This window comes from Orbicella faveolata, unplaced genomic scaffold, assembly GCF_042242905.1.
Source record: "Orbicella faveolata isolate gen_17 unplaced genomic scaffold, um_ofav_v1 contig_47, whole genome shotgun sequence".
In the NCBI taxonomy this organism is placed as follows: domain Eukaryota; kingdom Metazoa; phylum Cnidaria; class Anthozoa; order Scleractinia; family Merulinidae; genus Orbicella; species Orbicella faveolata.
Genome location: NW_028301577.1, coordinates 23,809,967 through 23,827,077, shown reverse-complemented (window position 1 = coordinate 23,827,077; position 17,111 = coordinate 23,809,967). Strand labels below are relative to the sequence as shown.

Genomic DNA, 17,111 nt, shown 5'->3' with positions numbered 1-17,111 from the left:
AGTCTTGACTGGTCCTCGTTGGTCGCTTCTACACAAGAAGAAAGAGACTTCTCTTGACCAAACAGTCACAATAAAGATCGAATTCATGCATAATGGAACACAACTGCTTGAAAGCGTCTTAAATTATAACAAGAAAACTACCAAGGTTAACGGTGGCAGTAAATTTCTTTCCATTATTATTTTTCAAATATTCCTCGCATTAGGTCTAAAACCATTTAAACACTGCGTCGTTAGAAGTTTTAAGGTTCACCTCGATTTCTTCAAACTGTTCCAACAATGTTTGCTTTTTCTTCTGTCTTTTCTGCCTTTCTCTCTCGTGCTTGGACACTACTGGGTGAAGAAGTTTGTATTCCTGCAAGAAAAGTACGAAATTATTGAAACCATGCACAAGACTGAGATACAAGAACAGAAATGAACCATAGAATCCAAGAGGCTCATCAGGCCGGAGCTTATCCCGGTTACTGTAGCATGAAGCGACTAGGGGTATTTCTACTTCTCCCTGTATAGGATGCTAGTCCATCGCAGTGATACCCCCGGCATTAAGTTCGCAGGTACCCATTTATACACCTGGGTGGAGAGAAGCATTGTGAGAGTAAAGTGTCTTGCCCAAGAACACAACACAATGTCCCTGGCCAGGGCTCGAACCCAGACCGCTCGGTGCGGATTTGAGCGCACTAACCATGAGGCCACCACGCCTCTCCTTCAAGAACAGACATGAGTTATAGAAGACTACGGTTGTAATCTTTATTTGAAATCCTCATATCCTCTGCTGCAACTGTAGGTCGACATCACGGAATGCCATGCAAATTATTTGTCGAACATTGCAAATCAGCTCGTCCCAGTCCTACCTCGCTCTCCTCGTCGACCTGGAAGTCAGGGTTGGAAAACATGGCTGAAAACCTGTCATCTCCCAAAGGATTGCTGACCTCTGAAGTCTGAAGGAAAATAACAGTATGATGGTGTTATAAAACCTGTTTGCCTTGTTCTATGAAGTGTAACCCGTTGGGTTTTCATACCATGGGAGCAAAATACATGTATCTGGTCAAATCCTTTCTCAAAACTGTGGAATACAAACTAATATTAACTTACTTTGACCGCCTCTTTTCTCGCGTCTTTCTTCTCGTCTATCAATTTCTCGGCCAAACTTCGGTTCACTTTTGGAAGTTTCTGTAGAAAGACCAGAAAAATGGTGAATCGGGTATTTTAATACGTGAAAGATGTATACAGGGAGAGGGTTTCCGTTTTAAATGAAATCTGAAATATGGTATAAAATTACAAAAACCAAATTACCGGTATTTGACATAAATATGCGAACGGAAGTGTCTTCGTTAGGAAAATATTTAATAATTAGTTGTTAATCACTAAAATACTAGATCTTTCCGACAAACGCGTACAATTTTAGTTCACAGTGAAATGCTAGTGAGGTAACGTTTTTACTGAGTAACAAGAACACACGCACGAGACCCGAGCCAAAAACAAATCATGAATGATGACAACAGAGAACTACGGAATTCCAAGTCGTGTCTCTAATCAGTCCTTGTTACTCGTGTTCAAAAGAGTCAGAACTAAGTGACAACCAATCAAAAGAGCCACATGCATCTCTGCAGTGCTACGTCATCAGTAAAATCCCAGAAGTCTCTCCGAGCGCGGGATGAATTGAGCACGTGACCACAGATGTCTGTGGTTCGTCGTCCATACCTTCAGTCTGACTCTGTTAGCGCGTTCCTCTTCAATCTTGTCTTGGATTCGTTTCTTGCGATATTCTTCAAATGCAAAAGGTTCCGCTAAAGATTTGGCCTGAAAAAGAGATTCGTCTACACTTAGAAACATACGTTCGAAAAGTACTAATGCAGTAGGGATAAAAAGCTAAGAAGATGGCAAAAACAACATTGACTTCAAGACCCTGTCTTGACCATTTTGAGGCTACTGGACTATAAACTTCTATACCTTACTGTAATGTGGCATAAAAGGGTACAAAATTTTCGACTGTGTTCGATCATCGTCGACCGATATCCTCTACAAATACAACTGGTTAAATCGTGTTGTATAATACGAACATATATATGAAGCTGAAAATTGATACCACAAGCAATACAAGCTAGCAGTCAAGTGTTTACTGTGATGGAATTTCAGCGCAATAAATTGTATTGAAATGAGTTCGTCACCTTATGATAAAGTCGAATATCAATGAAGAACCCATGCATGTAGGCACGCAACAGATTTGTTCCCATCAAATGGGACAACCCTAAAAAAAAAAACAGAATGCAGTTTGATAATAAATATTAACGAGGAAGAAAACTATATCTTTTTTATGAGTTTGAATAAGAATTTCGTGTTCAAGTTCAATTTTCCGACTACAGCTGTACGTGTGACGCATTAGTCATGCAACGTTTTCGAGTGGTATATCATGGGATATCCCACGAGTCACTTGCGTTTTCTCGGTATACACACAAGCCTTTCAGGCGAGTGTGTATATCGAGAAAATGCAAGTGACAAGCGGGATATTTCATGGTATACCACGAGAGAGCGTTGCATAACTATTTTATACCATGCCATAGAAAATACAGTGGCCAGCACAATCACGCGACATACGCGCGGCGCATGATGGGAAGCTTGGACGTAATACCGTCGAATATACAACGGCTTTCCTGTATTCTGATAGGCTGAATTTTCTATGACATGGTATAAATGTTTATATCTTCCTGGACTGACATTAAACGCTTAATGAATGGTCTTGGGGGAAACAGTTAACTTTGTTTCCTGGGATCCTCAGCTCCGCCTGGGAAACATTGGGTTTCGAGGGAAACGAAATCAACTAGTTTCCTACGGTACCAGTCATTAAATGATTTGTTATATAGCACAACGAGGACATTAAAAAAATTCAAGTGCAACGGCGCTCGTCAGTCAACATTCCCGGGTAACAGTGCATTGTTATCCTCTGATGTCATACATTTTGTAACGTTGCCCGATCAGAGACTTTTGGCGGGAAACAGTTTTATTGTTAAATCTCACGTGACCTCGAAGTAGGCCAATAAAAGCCTAAGCTGTTGGGAAAAAATTCCTGCTATATAACAAAATTTGCTGTCGTTCCATTGCAGTACTGCTCACCTAAACTCTCCAGCTCTTGTTTGGTGACAAACTTGTAGTCATCGTACACTAGAAATTGAGAAGAGTTGTTTTGTTATTGTTCCGCAAATATGTCAAGTGTGGTTTAATGTATTAGCGCAGTGAAACAATGCAATCTGTCAAATGACAGCAATAACTCTGACAATGAACTGTCGATGAATTTGTGTCATGTGAACGGCAGGACGAGGGAGAGATCATTAGCAACCCTTAAAGATATGTGCGAGGAAAAATGAACGAAGTAAGGGGGTTGGGAAGGCTCGATTTCCGCTGCTCTCTCGTGTCTGGTCTACGTTGCGGCTGGTAATCGAGCCTATGGGTTGGGGTGAGGCTTTCAAGAGCCCACATCAACTTCACTAACCAGTTGGTTGTTCATCCTCTTCCAACTCCTCGGTCAGGTTATCCAGGAAGGAACACCATCTTGGAGCTGGGCCTAAGGACTATAGTAATGGTAGTGACAATAAATAACACCTCAACTTTTAGAGCGGTTTTCAATTGAGTGTCGAAAGTAATCAGGCGATTACTTTGGTTTTGGTTTTATGACACTCAATTGAAATCCGCTCTATCTAGCCTGTATATCCAGCGGAATTTCGCAAGTGAGTGCTTTGTTTCGGCGGCGGAGCAGCGAAACGTGATTACTCCCCATTTTCCTCACCGCTGTTGTCAGCCCCATCAACAGAAAAACTAGGGCGCGAAATTCCACCAGCTACGAGGGCAAAATTTTGTCCAAAACACAATCCAGTGTGCGTCTTGTATTCAGCTTTCTACATTATCGTATTTGTTATGTTACATGAAAAGTACACTACCCGCACAGTATTGCTACTTACTGGGATGTAGTAAACCAACATTTTGGGCGATTCAGTTGCCATGAACACTAAACCTGAGGAGGAAAGCAAAAACCTCCGCAATTAGCCTATAACAAGCACGTTTGTGAAGTTTATATGAAATAATTCATATATGAACTGCGGTTGTAGATGACAGTGAAGAATGATCATCGCAGTTAATTTTCCAATTTAAGCAATTGGAAAGAAGAAGCCTGAAAAAAATCAGGGCTTCAACGGGATTCGAACCCGTGACCTCCGCGATACCGACTGAGCTAACTGCGATGATCATTCTTCACTGTCATCTACAACCGCAGTTCATATATGAATTATTTCATATAAACTTCACATCATTTCACTCCTCACGGGAAGATATGAACTCAATTAATTGACCTCGCTCCCTATGTGTGGCTTCATAGCTCAGTTGGTAGAGCATCGCACCGGTATCGCGGAGGTCACGGGTTCGAATCCCGTTGAAGCCCTGATTTTTTTCAGGCTTCTTCTTTCCAATTGCTTAAATTGGAAAATTTACTGCGATGATCATTCTTCACTGTCAACAAGCACGTTTCTTTTTAAGCTGTAGAACATCAACACAACCAAGATTTGATGAACCATTAAACTGCCTTTTTGTAAAGCCCAACAGAGATGATATGCGATAAAAGTATAACTAGGAGTTAACAAAAGTGAACGCTCGGTCTCAAAGAGCAAACAAGAGCAAACAAAAGTAGTTTACGTTGTAACGTATGACGTTTTAATAGCCTTTTTTTTTACCTGAATCTGGATACAAGCACAAATCATTGATGTCAGTGGATGGTTCTATGGATGTGAAAGGTTTTCCCTGTCAAATAAATAAGAATGGATGTCACCATCATCTGAGGACTGCAAATTGATGCCAACACAAACAAACACCTTGAACAGAAAAGTTACATTTCAGTTACAATAACAATAACAATAACATTTATTATTTGTATTGCGCCTTTTCTATAAAATATTCAAAAGCGCATCACAACAGTAATTAATAACTAAAATGTTACAAATCTTTCTTTCAAAATCATAAAAAATATTTACATTAAATGGGTAAAAGTACAGCTCAAAAGCAAGTTACCAGCTCATTTCCAGAGAAATGAGACACCTCTTGAGAAAAGCAATATTGATAGAGATGTCACACTTTCCTCAATGCATGGTTCCAGGGACCATGCGGGCAGGGGGGGGGGGGGGTAGGGGGTTCAAAGCACAATTTTGAAGGAAAATTCTGAAACTAAACTGGAATTTCCTTTTGGAGGAGGGTTTGGGGGCTATACCAAAAAACGTTCCCATGGAATGGGAGGTTAGGATATTTTCTGGAACCACAGAGAAAGTGTTCCAGGACTTTCTCTTGAGAGTCCATTTTCACATGATCATAACACTTACTGTTTCTCTGTCCCAGATCTTAAGAATCTTTGAATCAGAAGATAGCACAACATCCAGCTTGTCTTGGAAAGCAATACTGTTGATTGGCAGGCCATACTGGTGATCTTTTACCAATAAGGGCTTCGTGGAGCGCAGATCATACAGCAGCACCTGGTGAAAAACACGGAATATTTTATGCTTAGATCAGAATTTGAAGAACACTATTAAGATTATCTGTTCAATTTACAGCAAGTCATGTCTGTTACTATCCATTGCTTTGAATGCCTAGACTAGACTAGACTAGACTAGACTAGACTAGAATAGACTAGAATAGACTAGACTAGAAAAGAATAGAATAGACTAGACTAGACTAACCTACACTAGACTAGACTAGACTAAACTGTGACTAGACTAGTCTATGACTAGAAATTAGTCTGCCAGTCTAGGGCACAGCATCTCTACCAAACATTCACTATTCAATGTTAACTACTTTATTGCCTTGAAACAAATTCTTATCTGTTATTCAACTCACATGTCCTGTACTGGTACCAAGCCCCATTGTAAGTCCATCCCTGAACAGTAGTGTGGTCACAGCTGGAACTTTGTCCAAACTAATGAAGAAGAAAGTGTTTATCAGGTTAAAGACACAGTTAACCTTGCACTGTTGTATAAGTTATTGAAAATCACAGGCATTTAGTCTCCTTGGAGGGTTAGTTACTGAAACTACACTGAAATTCTCCTCAAATTTTTAATTCAGATGAAAGTTTGTTGTGACTTGGATCATCATTGGAGTTGACTGCTGTCAGAGGTACTCTTGCATTATTGTGGTCAAAAGTGTTGAGAAATTAGCAAGTAGAACTTTTCCCAACTAAGAACTGTACTCCTCTGGATGAAAGAAAAAAAAAATTATGTCGATACAAAACCGCCCTACCCGACGAGTAGTGTTGAAACAAGCTTTGGTACTGTTCAATAGTTCAAACAATGGAAAGGGGGAGGAGGAAGAAACATTGAGTTAGCAAGGAGTGGACATGGGACAAATCAGGCTTGAAGGAAAAAGGTTGGGCAGTGTCTCAACTTCATTTCTTACTCATGATTGTAACTCTATATAGTTTGTAACTCTAATTGGGTTGCTACAGTGTATGAGATTTTGCAAGAAACGCAATGTTATTGTTAATGGAATATAAGAGGGTTCAAGAAATTCTCATCACTTTTGATCTGTTTCACACTAAAGCTCAGCCGTAGAGTGACATGCATTCATACTACATGTAAACTAGCCAGAGTAGATGTGAAATTTATAGTTTATTTATAGCAGGGACTTCATTATACCAGGGCGTGTTGTATGAGGGAAGCATGGTGGCCTCATAGTTAGTGTGCTCGTCTCCAGATCAAGTGGTCTGGATTCAAACCCTGGCTGGGGACATTGTGTTGTGTTCTTGGGTAAGACACTTCACTCTCACCCGTAATGCCTCTCTCCACCCAGGTGTATAAATGAGTACTGGCGACCTTAATGCTGTGGGTAACCCTGTGATGGACCAGTGTCTCATCCAGGGGGGAGTAGAAATACTCCCAGTAACTTCATGCTACAGAAACCGGGATAAACTCAGGCCTGATGGGCCCTTTGGCTCGTACGCAGACTTTACCTTTATTGCATGACATCGACAATTGATGCATTTCACAATTAGCTGAGCAGACTACAGTGTATTGTTCATTATAGATTTGTTGCATGTCTATCGAAGTTACAATGTACCTTTGGTAGTCAAGCCCACTGAGTCCGATATCTAACACACCAACACGGCTACGAGACCTGGGATCCCAACATTCTACATGGCCCTGAAACAGAAAGGAAAAGAAGACGAGTTTTTTTTTAGCAATGCAATTTGTTGGCCCTATAAGAGAGAAAGACTTGGGTAGAGACATCTACAAAGGGAAGCCGGGATGGCACTGTGGCAAGAGCACCTAACTCCCACTAGCATGGCCCAGGTTCACATCATTGACCCAGGCTCAGTATATGTGGGTTGAACTTGCTCTCTGTTCTTCCCTGGTTTTTCTGTGGGTTCTCTGTTTTCTTTTTCCCTCCACAAAAGTACACACTGTCTAAATTCCAGTTTGGCCTGGAACAGTGCTGGAGATCAGTGCCACTACTAAATCCTATCTTTAATTCTATTATTATTTAATAATCTAATTTAGAAAAATAGCCCAAAGAAAATGTGTGTGCTGAATGGTTAAACATTGTATTTCTGTAACTTGACAGAAACACAGAACTAGCACAAGCAGTTGAGGAAATTTTGATGATCAAAATAAATTTTTGCACAGTGATTTCTAAACAAAATAGAAAACATGTTCTCCATGTTACTAATACATGTAAGTTATAGAAATACTTGCGAAAGTTTGGGAGAACTTGAAAAAAGCTGTGGAAACACTCGCCTGTTGGCTCCTGTTCCCAAAGCACTTCTGGTTCTCCCAAACATTCACTTGTGTTTCTATAACTCACTAGAAACAAGGTACATTATTCTTTTTTAAAAATTATATAATCAACATGGCAGCATGTGTGTGCACAAAGAAAACCAAGTAAAGCTCTACCCCGTACCTCTGCAGTTCCAGCAGCAAAGAGCTGGTGAACTGGATTGATGTCACAAGCATTTATCTCACTGAAACAAAAGGAGCATTGGTTGATGTTAAAATGTATTGGTGACAGCCACTCACCGACAAAAAAAATTGAATTGAGAATATTGCTTAATCAGTGTAGACTTACACAGCACTGGTCTGCAGAGAGTTGAGAAATCTTCCCTGTTCAAGATTAAGTCTGTACACTTCAGAGCTATCAGTCAAAAATATAACAGTGGAAACAAACTAATGTCACAACAAGTGTTAAAGTGTTCAACAAAAAGACATCAATAGATATTTGGGGTTGATGCATAATCTTGGCACTTGCAGATTTGCAAGATTTTTCAAGTCAATGATCAGTGACGTCTACAGGTTATTTTTAAATTTGTAAAAAGTGACAACCCTTTTCAGTTTTAAATACATGTTTCGGCAGTAGCATCTGTCATTGCCAGTTACAACTGGTGGAGTGAATCTGAATATACAAGTTACATGTAATATACAAGTTTTGTACAATAGGTGCTACTTGGAGTAACTTACATAACACCAATAAAATACATACATGTAGAATTGACAGCAAAAGAACAAAAGGCAAATGCAGAAAAAAGTGTACAGGAAAATTAGTTTACCTTGCTCCTACCAGATAGAGATCACAAGATGGATAGTGATAAACTAGGTCACGCCCAAACTTGGGAATTCTGGTGCGATAATACCGTCCATACTGTAAAGAGAATTAAAAAAAAAAATTGAGATCACAATCTACATTTTAATCCTAGAATGCTTCAGGAGCGTTACTGAGTGTATACATGTAGATGATGCACAATGACATTGTACTATTTTTTGTAACGCATAATCTTATGGCAATTAAAACTGCCATAAGATCTCTAAAATGGAGCTCAGCATGTACTTTGGAATCCCATTAATCCACTCCCCACGGGCCACAAAAATAAGGCAGTATCAACAGGTGGCCATGTTAAAGGGGTTCTTTAAATAAGAAAATGACTGACTGAGCTTTGTTTGGACCAGAATAAAGCAGCCATAATAACAGTGTGACTGTATTAGCAGGGTGGCCATAAGGCAGGTTTCCACAGTGACTGTCTTTCACAATGTTAATTTGCATTGTACTGCTAATAATTAAAATTATTTTGCTACCTTGAATTCACAGACAGAAATATATTCTTTACTATTCTTTACCTGGGCATGGAACTCCACATGTCGGTCACATGTTAAAAACACCATCTGCATTGGAGAGAAAAGCACATGAATTTTCCTTGTATTAAAGACAATCTTCTGAACTGTAACACTACTTGTACATGTAGCTAACTGAAAATTTATAATGCATATTATTGAACTCGACAGAATTCCAGCCAAAATAATTTGAAAGTAGTTGAGAAAATTTTGTATTTTGTAATTGGTTCAAATTGGGTGTAGGTGCGGCAATCCCTTTGACTGGTACAGTCAGCATTAGTTCACTAAATCACAAGTTCACAAGCCATATTAGAGGAAATTTTCAGATTTAATTCTTAATATACACTGTATGTGAGATAGGAAATAATAACAACCTTTGAATAATCCTCTGACAATACGCGGAACTTCACAACTGTAAAGGAAATGATTAAGAGCAACAAATGTTAGCATACAAGGGTTCAGGATTTAGTTGTCAGCTGTTGCCTGGAATAAATTATGTCACTATTCTTCTCTACTCCTGGATGGAATACTACCATGCAGATTAAACTTGGGATTTTCGTCAGGTACACTGTATGCACATATCCAACAATTCACCACCAATTTCAGGGCTCAAAATAATTTTTGGACCGTGGCCTGTCATGTTGACCAGCCAAAGTAATTTTTAGCTCGGTCACGTCTCGTTTCTGACCGGTCAAGATAGTTTTAAAAAAAATTAAGTAATGTTGGCCTAATTAAACCCACAAATATAATTTCATTGTTCCAGTCGTTGCTAGACCGTTTAAAAGTTGGCCAAGATAGCCTTGGAAGGGCTCAGCAGCTCAATGAAGTGGCACACTGTCATTGGAAGCCAAAGAAAAAGTATTGAACGGATGCGTATTTCACGAAACTTTGAATTTTTCGATCGGTATGTTGAATTCCATGAGCTGTTGTTTTGATGTTCTACAAAGTATTTGTGTCCATCAAAACGTAAATGAAACCAAACCTGCATCAGCAGATCCTAATTTTGGGCTTCAGAAACAACTGGGTAAATAAATATAGCCAAAGAAGAAGTTTCTGTTTCCTCGATTCTCACCCGTGCAACCACACAACAAACCATCACGTTACTATGAATATGGCTACAGTTACACAACAAGTGTAGCCATATTAGAAAGAGCTTTTGTCCATGAAGAACTAATACTATTGTTTGGTAGATTTTACCACTGATAGCAGGTAGCTTTTGGTCATGTGCTAGAGTTGAGAGTGTCTTAAATTTCATTCGCGAACAAAATAACTACTGATGGGGCCTTCGGCTTTTTTGTAGGTACGTAAATATTTTCGTCCGTTTTTTGACAGCTACTTTTATCGGTTGGTTCTAAATTAGATACTGGGTTTGCGCTCAAAGTTACATTTATGGTTTGATGGAAACGAAGCAGACTGCAAAATGCCTGTTTTGATATCCTGGAGTCCCATAGTGTCTAAGTTGGGAACAACTTGACAATCAAGCAAAACGTTTTGTTTTGGCATCGTTTTCGTTGATTTCTGTGCAGTGAAAGTGAAAGAAACAACAAATATCTTGACATCTGTAGAGCAATACCTTTGAAACATACACCAACAAAGAGTGCTGCTCTGTGACAAGAGTGTGACAGTTAGGCGAATCCGGCATCATGAGAAGCTGAAACTGATTGGATTCCCTTTGCTGTACAGAAAACCTCTGCTGTTTGAAAGGCTGAATAGAATTTTTTGAATTCTGAATTGAAAATTTCTGTCCTCCTAACAGATGAAAATTTTTTCAAATGGATAGCAGCAGTTGTCTGAACAGCTGAATCTTTTTCTGAACAGATTAACCCAGCTGTTCAAAAGGCATTCCTATCAATCTTGAACGCATGACAAACAGCAAGCGGACGATTCTTAGCCGTTCGAACTGATACCTGTTGATCTATGTTTTTGTGTGAGGGGTAATAATAAAAAAGAGATTTAAAAAATCTAAGATTTACAGTTGAGGATTTGATTGATCATTCAAGAATGAACAACGTGACCATCTCAACATGACATGACAAGTCAACATGACCAGCGAGTGACGTATTTGGCTGGTCAAGTTGCCATTCTGACTGGACATTGTCCGTTGACCAGCTGTTATTTTGAGCCCTGAATTTACCACATTGTTATAAATCATAATCTCTTGGTAGAGGGAGAGGTACACATAATGTGGAGCTCATCATCATCTGCAGATTTTTTAACTTGAAACTCTACATACCCGGTGTTATAACCTTACATAACAAGGGATATGATACATGCAAGAACCTACACTGAACACGTACCAAATTTGGCAGATATTGCTGACGTACTACTGTATAACTATAGTACTGTACTCACTCTCAGAATCAAGGCATCTTTCAAACTTCATACAAAGCTCTGATGTTTCATAACAGCGAACACGAGGTTTGTATACCCCTATTAAAAAAAATTGAAAGGCACAGTGTAATTCATGAACAAGTAGCTATACATGTTCAAGGTAAAAATACTAGTGTACATACATGTAGTTACATATTTAGGTGAGAACAGAAGTAGTCATAAGATACAGTATGTACAATGATGTTTTTGAGATTGCTTTTTAATTTCTTTTTTTTTGTTAAGTTTACAGTAACATTGAGATATACTGAGATTACAAAAAAGGGTCAGTAAAGTGAGCCAAATCTCAGTTAATGGGACAAGTTAGTGTCATTTTGGCAAATCTTCATTGATACGTGACAACTTCCAGAGCACTCAAGTATTTGTGCTCTTTTGACTGGATAATAACAATATTTCTTTTAGCATTCAAGGCTCAAAGAGGAGCAGTCAGGCACACAAGAGTTCTACTCTGAAAGTTGTCACATTTTTTGTCTTGGCTCAATAAATTTAAAAACAACTTTGAGAAAAGAAACACCAGAATTTGTTAGTGCTCAATTTTGTTCAACTTAAAGCTAATATGAGTGCATCCACAGTTATTTTTTAAGTTCAGGTAGCAACAAATTTTTAGTTTTATAACAATTTACACTGACTTCATTTCCCAACTGATTTCGTACACAGTTGACAACGATGGAGGAACCTGACTTGTGGCAGCCGTGCGTAAAAATACTACCGCAAAAACAGTCCTCACCTGAAGCCATAATGTACTGTTTGTCTGCAGAAACGCATACATTGGTCGAGGCAACTGGCATCTCAAAATCTTGAAGAAGCTCAATTCTTCGTCTGACGTCTAGGAATTAAAGGGCATTGAAGGAATAAATTGAAAGAATGGTAAATATTAAAGCTTCAACAAGCTTCAGTATGTGTACCATTGAAAACAGGCTTACATAATTCAAGGTATATGCTGTTTTTCGCTTAATTCAGCTGTCTCATGCATAATAATATTAAAGTGCCACTGAAACGAAATGTTCGTACTCTCTTTTATTACCCCAATTTGTAGTTTCAAACGTGCTTAAAATGATGGTGAACTTTATTTCTGTCAAATCCTAACGGAAAGTGCTTTTTTTAGCTGCTGAAATCGACTTTTTGGAGCAAAACTGTGTCCGGGCTCTGGAACCGAATTTAAGGACCTTGTGACGTCACTGGTTGTATTCACGCAAGAAGCGCCAGAAGATTTATTCAAGTCTATTTTTCATATTGTCGATACCTGCTAGTTTTCTACCTTGTAATTTCTGTTCAGTCTTGACAGGAAATACATATCATGAACGTTGGAGGGCGCCAAAGAGTGTAGATTCACCAAAATAAATGCTACAGATTAGAACAGCTCAGTTACTTTTCGAACATTTTGAGTACTCGATTGGAGATTTCGAAGACGAGTGTGGCAACTTTTATATCACGTCCTAAAGCCTAAACACGATATTTAGTCGTCTGTTTTCAGCCTGGTTCTGAAATTTGGATTCTCACGTTTATCTAAGTTCTATTACACAAGGTTCGAATATATCCTCGGCAACTTTACTGCAGTAAAAGCCGTAAGCGCATCAGCCATCCGCATAATCACGAAGTTATTAACGGTCCACAAGCTTTGAGTCGAGTACTTCTTTGTACACAGAGGGCATCTTTTTATGATACTAATAAGTGAGAGTTCTTGTGGTAGACAAAATGTGTCTTTGAAAATTGTGATCCGCAGCAGGGTTTGCTTTATCGTCGTATACGTATCAGTGTAAACAAAGCGCGAATTTCGCTTCTCTTTTACACGTATCTCCCAATTGCAATATTTCACGGTCGATGGATTACTTTGAGTTCTTTAGCACATACTTATGTCTATGATCTTCATTTAATGGTATCCAAATTCAAAGCAATTCGTTAAAACGTCACTAGTTTACACTCCTTTCGAAGGTTTATTAAACAGAATTTGAACTAATTTGCATATATCACCTTTCGCCGTCGACATTGTCACGCTTTCTCTCGTTTCCTGAAAACATACCTGTAGGGTCATGGCAGCTTAGTTTACCTTTATAGTTTAAATTCGCTCCCTCACATAAAAGAAGAGGGTTTCTTAAATTGTTGCTGATTTGATAACTTGTAGGATGTAACAGATGCAACTGGACTAAAGGTCACTGTAGCACAATCTTGTCCGCGGTGAAACTCACAAAGCGTCCGGTTTCCTCGAAGCGAAGCGACTCGAAACTCGAAGCGTTGTTGCTGCGATTCGTGCAGCAGCAGTCCGGATAATAATTTCAAAAGCCGCTTTCTCTTGTTTTCATGTCTTTTTTACTTTATGGGTGTAGGTATTGTTTAATTGAGTGGTGGCCATTTCACCAAGAGTCCCGATCATTTTGCGATCTAAGAACTCCCACTCGTTTGCTTGCTTACATAAAATATCCTGCAAATATCCAATTAAATAGACTGAAAAGCCCCAGGATCGACTCTCCACCTCTTCTTGTCTAAGGCTACTGTGATTATCTGCTTTACAGCTCTGAGATGTCCTTAAGATGTTTTTTGGGGGGCTTCGAACAGTATTCTCTTCTCCCATAATCACTCTAAATTTTCAGCGCAGCATGAGAGTAATACAAACAGTGACGTCACTAGGCTGTTTTGGCCGCGCCAAGATGGCCGCCAATTTTGGGCTTAACCAGCCAACTTCGAACGGCTGAAAAAGCAGTTTTCGCTTACCGTATGCGAAAAAAAAGTCCGCAGTGTTTCCAAGTAAGGTTGAAACTTTATTACTAAGCAAAAATCTCACATACGAAAATTTCGTTTCAGTGGCACTTTAAGTACAGCTGAATTAAGCAAAAGAACAGCAAATACGTACTGATTCAAACCACTATCATTACAAGTACAATACTCACTGATATCATTCTTTTGCAAAGTTCGTCTCTTTCGCTCTGAAAGCCACTATGAAACAAAACAAAATTAGTTTCAAATTTTCCTTTAGATCATTATTTTACCCATGGCTGTATAAACACACGTGTTGTGTCTCACGAGCAGAGTTCTGAACCTATTCTTCCCGAAGATGCAAAAGATATAGCAATGCTCTTTGGTTCATACCTCGGGCAATGATTTTCCAGCTGATAAGTTATAAACTTTGACATTGTTCGGCTGTGAAACCTGCATCTTTGCCAAATGTTCGCAGCTAACAGAAATCACCTTTCGTCGGCCGCCATCTTTTTTTCATTCGTTTCCAGACTCTTTGGCGATATTTCAAAACTGCAGGCCCAGATCATCGAATGGTCCAATTCAATTAATTTGGCCTTTGCTCGAATTGCTCGCAAAAATTAGCTGAGTGCTCGCTCGCTCGTGCTCGCCAAATTTTTGCAACTGCTCGAATGCTTGAATTCTGGAGTCCGGTAGCATTTAGCTTCTTGTCGTCGATAGAAACTGGTTTTAGATCTCCATGAGCGTCCACCCGCTTACTGACTTGAAGCTACGTGACATAATTTGGCATCAAACAGCATCAAACAAGGCTATAATGGGCTGTAAGCTGCTGAGATTGCTTGAACCGCGATAAGATCTTAACTTGTTGCCCGCTGGGCATCCCTGAAACATGGAATCCAGAAACCGGAAACCGGAATCTCGGAATCCAAATAACTGATTTTGAGAACTGACGACAAAAACAATCTGCTTCAGCAATGCCCTTTAAGTAAGCTTCAAACACATGTTTTGAACAACCCCTAACCATTAATCTCGTATGTTGAAAAAAAACAAAACAATGTTTAGACGAGCCAAGTTAACCTTTGCATATCCAAAGAGAGAGGCGCTACTGTCGAGGTACAGCTGGCTGCCACTGACGGAAACCCTGTTCTCGATTCCATTGCTAACTTGTCATTTCAGTATCTACTAGACATGAAGGCCAAGTTGTACCTCCGGCAAATTGCAGATTACTAAAACAGAATGGCACTTATTAGCAAGTTTACTTTAATCGCTCTCGGGGTGCTTAGAAGCAAATTATGAGGCACGTTAGTTTAGATTATCATAACCATGGCCCTCACTAGAAATAACAGCGGTTGCACAAATTTCGTCAGGTGGTAATTCCTGTGTCAAAAGAGATGTAGTTTGAGGTCCTTTTCCCTATTGGCCTCTTTATTTTGACAGGCAAAATCTATGCAACGTTAGGGTTGCATCTTACAAACTGCGGCAAGGATTCGGCAGCTATGGACGTGTATGCAGAGCTAATTTTATTTGACCGCGAGAAGTTTAAATCTCCATTTTCTCGAAAAAAGATAAAGGGCAACGAAACAATGAAAAATACTATTTCCTCTATGTCAATGTTTAAGAACAACATCCTACCACTGGTTTCCATTACTCTAACACATGATGCCTGTGGAGCCGTGTGTCTTCTGAGTGTCATATGCATTTAAAAATCTATAGTTTCCACCTCTGCTTATTAATATAATTGGTCTTTTAAGTAATGACACTTTCGAACACAGCTGATCACATCGAGTCTATCATGGTCTCTTGCCGGCCTTTCTTTATGACAGCTCAAAACCATGGACGGCTGCTCCAGATTTTAAGGGGGGGGGGGGGGGTAGGGGAGGGAGTAGACATGTAAGTCCAAAAAACCGGACCTGTACAGGCCCGCAAATGATCCCGGCCTGCAAATGATCCCCGAACCGCAAATGATTCTCAAGTTGTACCACAAATGATCTGCATAAATTTTTCGTTTAGGAAACACACTGCAAAAATCTTAAATCCACTATCCAAATTCCTGAGTCCTCACATTTTCAAATTTTATGTCGGGGCGACCATTTCCGGTCCGGGATCATTTACGGTACAATCTGGGCATCATTTCCGGTCCTGGGATCATTTCCGGTGCAATTTGGGGATCATTTGCGGTAGTGGGATCATTTGCGGGCCTGTACAGAGCTCATTTTCTCTTTTTAAACTTTTATGCTTTGCACCTTCCTTTATGGCAGCTCAAAACCATGAAAGGCTACTCCAGATTTTAATGGGTGTAGAAAAAAGAGTAGATATGCAAACCTGCATATGTTCCTGCCTTCCTTCATGGCAGATCAAGACCATTAATGGTTACCACAGATTTTAGAGGGCGAAGGAGGGGAGTAGATGTGTGACCTTTGTGCTATCAAATTGAGGCCATTTATCATAATCTGAATTTTAAATTGGATATTTTGAGGGAATTAATTAGGTGAGATATTTCACGCGATCAGGTAGGTTATTCAAACTTCCGGCTGGAACTATCAGTCATGATTAAAAGGAGCTCAGTCGCGTTATTTTGAGTTATTTTGAGTTATCTTGAGTTATCTTGAGTTATTTTGGGTTAATTTGAGTTATTTTGGTCACATTACCTTTGAATTGAAAAAAAGCGAAAAATAATCTTTAAACTAATAAGACAGAAAAACACTAAAGAGATAATAATAAAGTTATAAACCATAAAGGAACAAGGACGGATGGAGAAGATTAACAGAGATTACAAACGACAAACCTGAAAAATTTAGGCTAAACTTTTCAATCCTCCGCAAAATGTGAAGCGTAGTTCCTTTACGGCCATGGTCAAACGTCAAATGATGAGTTTGTTTTGTCCGGTTTACCGCGTTTGACTTTTGCCTG

General features: G+C 39.3%; 1 protein-coding gene across 3 annotated transcripts in view; it reads right to left on the bottom strand.

Moving 5' to 3' along the window:
* Nucleotides 1-17,111, bottom strand: part of LOC110061042 (nucleolar protein 10-like) — a 20,835-nt gene extending 3,724 nt beyond the window's left edge. Inside the window, exons 1-21 of one of the 3 annotated variants that reach the window (XM_089280545.1) lie at nt 16,987-17,111; nt 14,396-14,441; nt 12,238-12,336; nt 11,475-11,552; nt 9,497-9,534; nt 9,129-9,173; nt 8,564-8,655; nt 8,086-8,151; nt 7,921-7,981; nt 7,081-7,163; nt 5,866-5,947; nt 5,355-5,504; nt 4,716-4,782; nt 3,951-4,003; nt 3,485-3,563; nt 3,109-3,156; nt 2,166-2,245; nt 1,699-1,797; nt 1,090-1,167; nt 849-935; nt 251-352 (exon numbers count right to left, since the gene is read on the bottom strand). In XM_089280545.1, coding sequence (XP_089136671.1) covers nt 251-352; nt 849-935; nt 1,090-1,167; nt 1,699-1,797; nt 2,166-2,245; nt 3,109-3,156; nt 3,485-3,563; nt 3,951-4,003; nt 4,716-4,782; nt 5,355-5,504; nt 5,866-5,947; nt 7,081-7,163; nt 7,921-7,981; nt 8,086-8,151; nt 8,564-8,655; nt 9,129-9,173; nt 9,497-9,534; nt 11,475-11,552; nt 12,238-12,298 — 1,449 coding nt within the window. In that variant the 5' untranslated portion in view covers nt 12,299-12,336; nt 14,396-14,441; nt 16,987-17,111. Of the gene's footprint in view, nt 1-250; nt 353-848; nt 936-1,089; nt 1,168-1,698; nt 1,798-2,165; nt 2,246-3,108; nt 3,157-3,484; nt 3,564-3,950; nt 4,004-4,715; nt 4,783-5,354; nt 5,505-5,865; nt 5,948-7,080; nt 7,164-7,920; nt 7,982-8,085; nt 8,152-8,563; nt 8,656-9,128; nt 9,174-9,496; nt 9,535-11,474; nt 11,553-12,237; nt 12,337-14,395; nt 14,442-14,594; nt 15,193-16,986 lie in introns of those variants that run through there. The other 2 variants (XM_089280543.1, XM_089280544.1) reach the window with 2 other exon arrangements.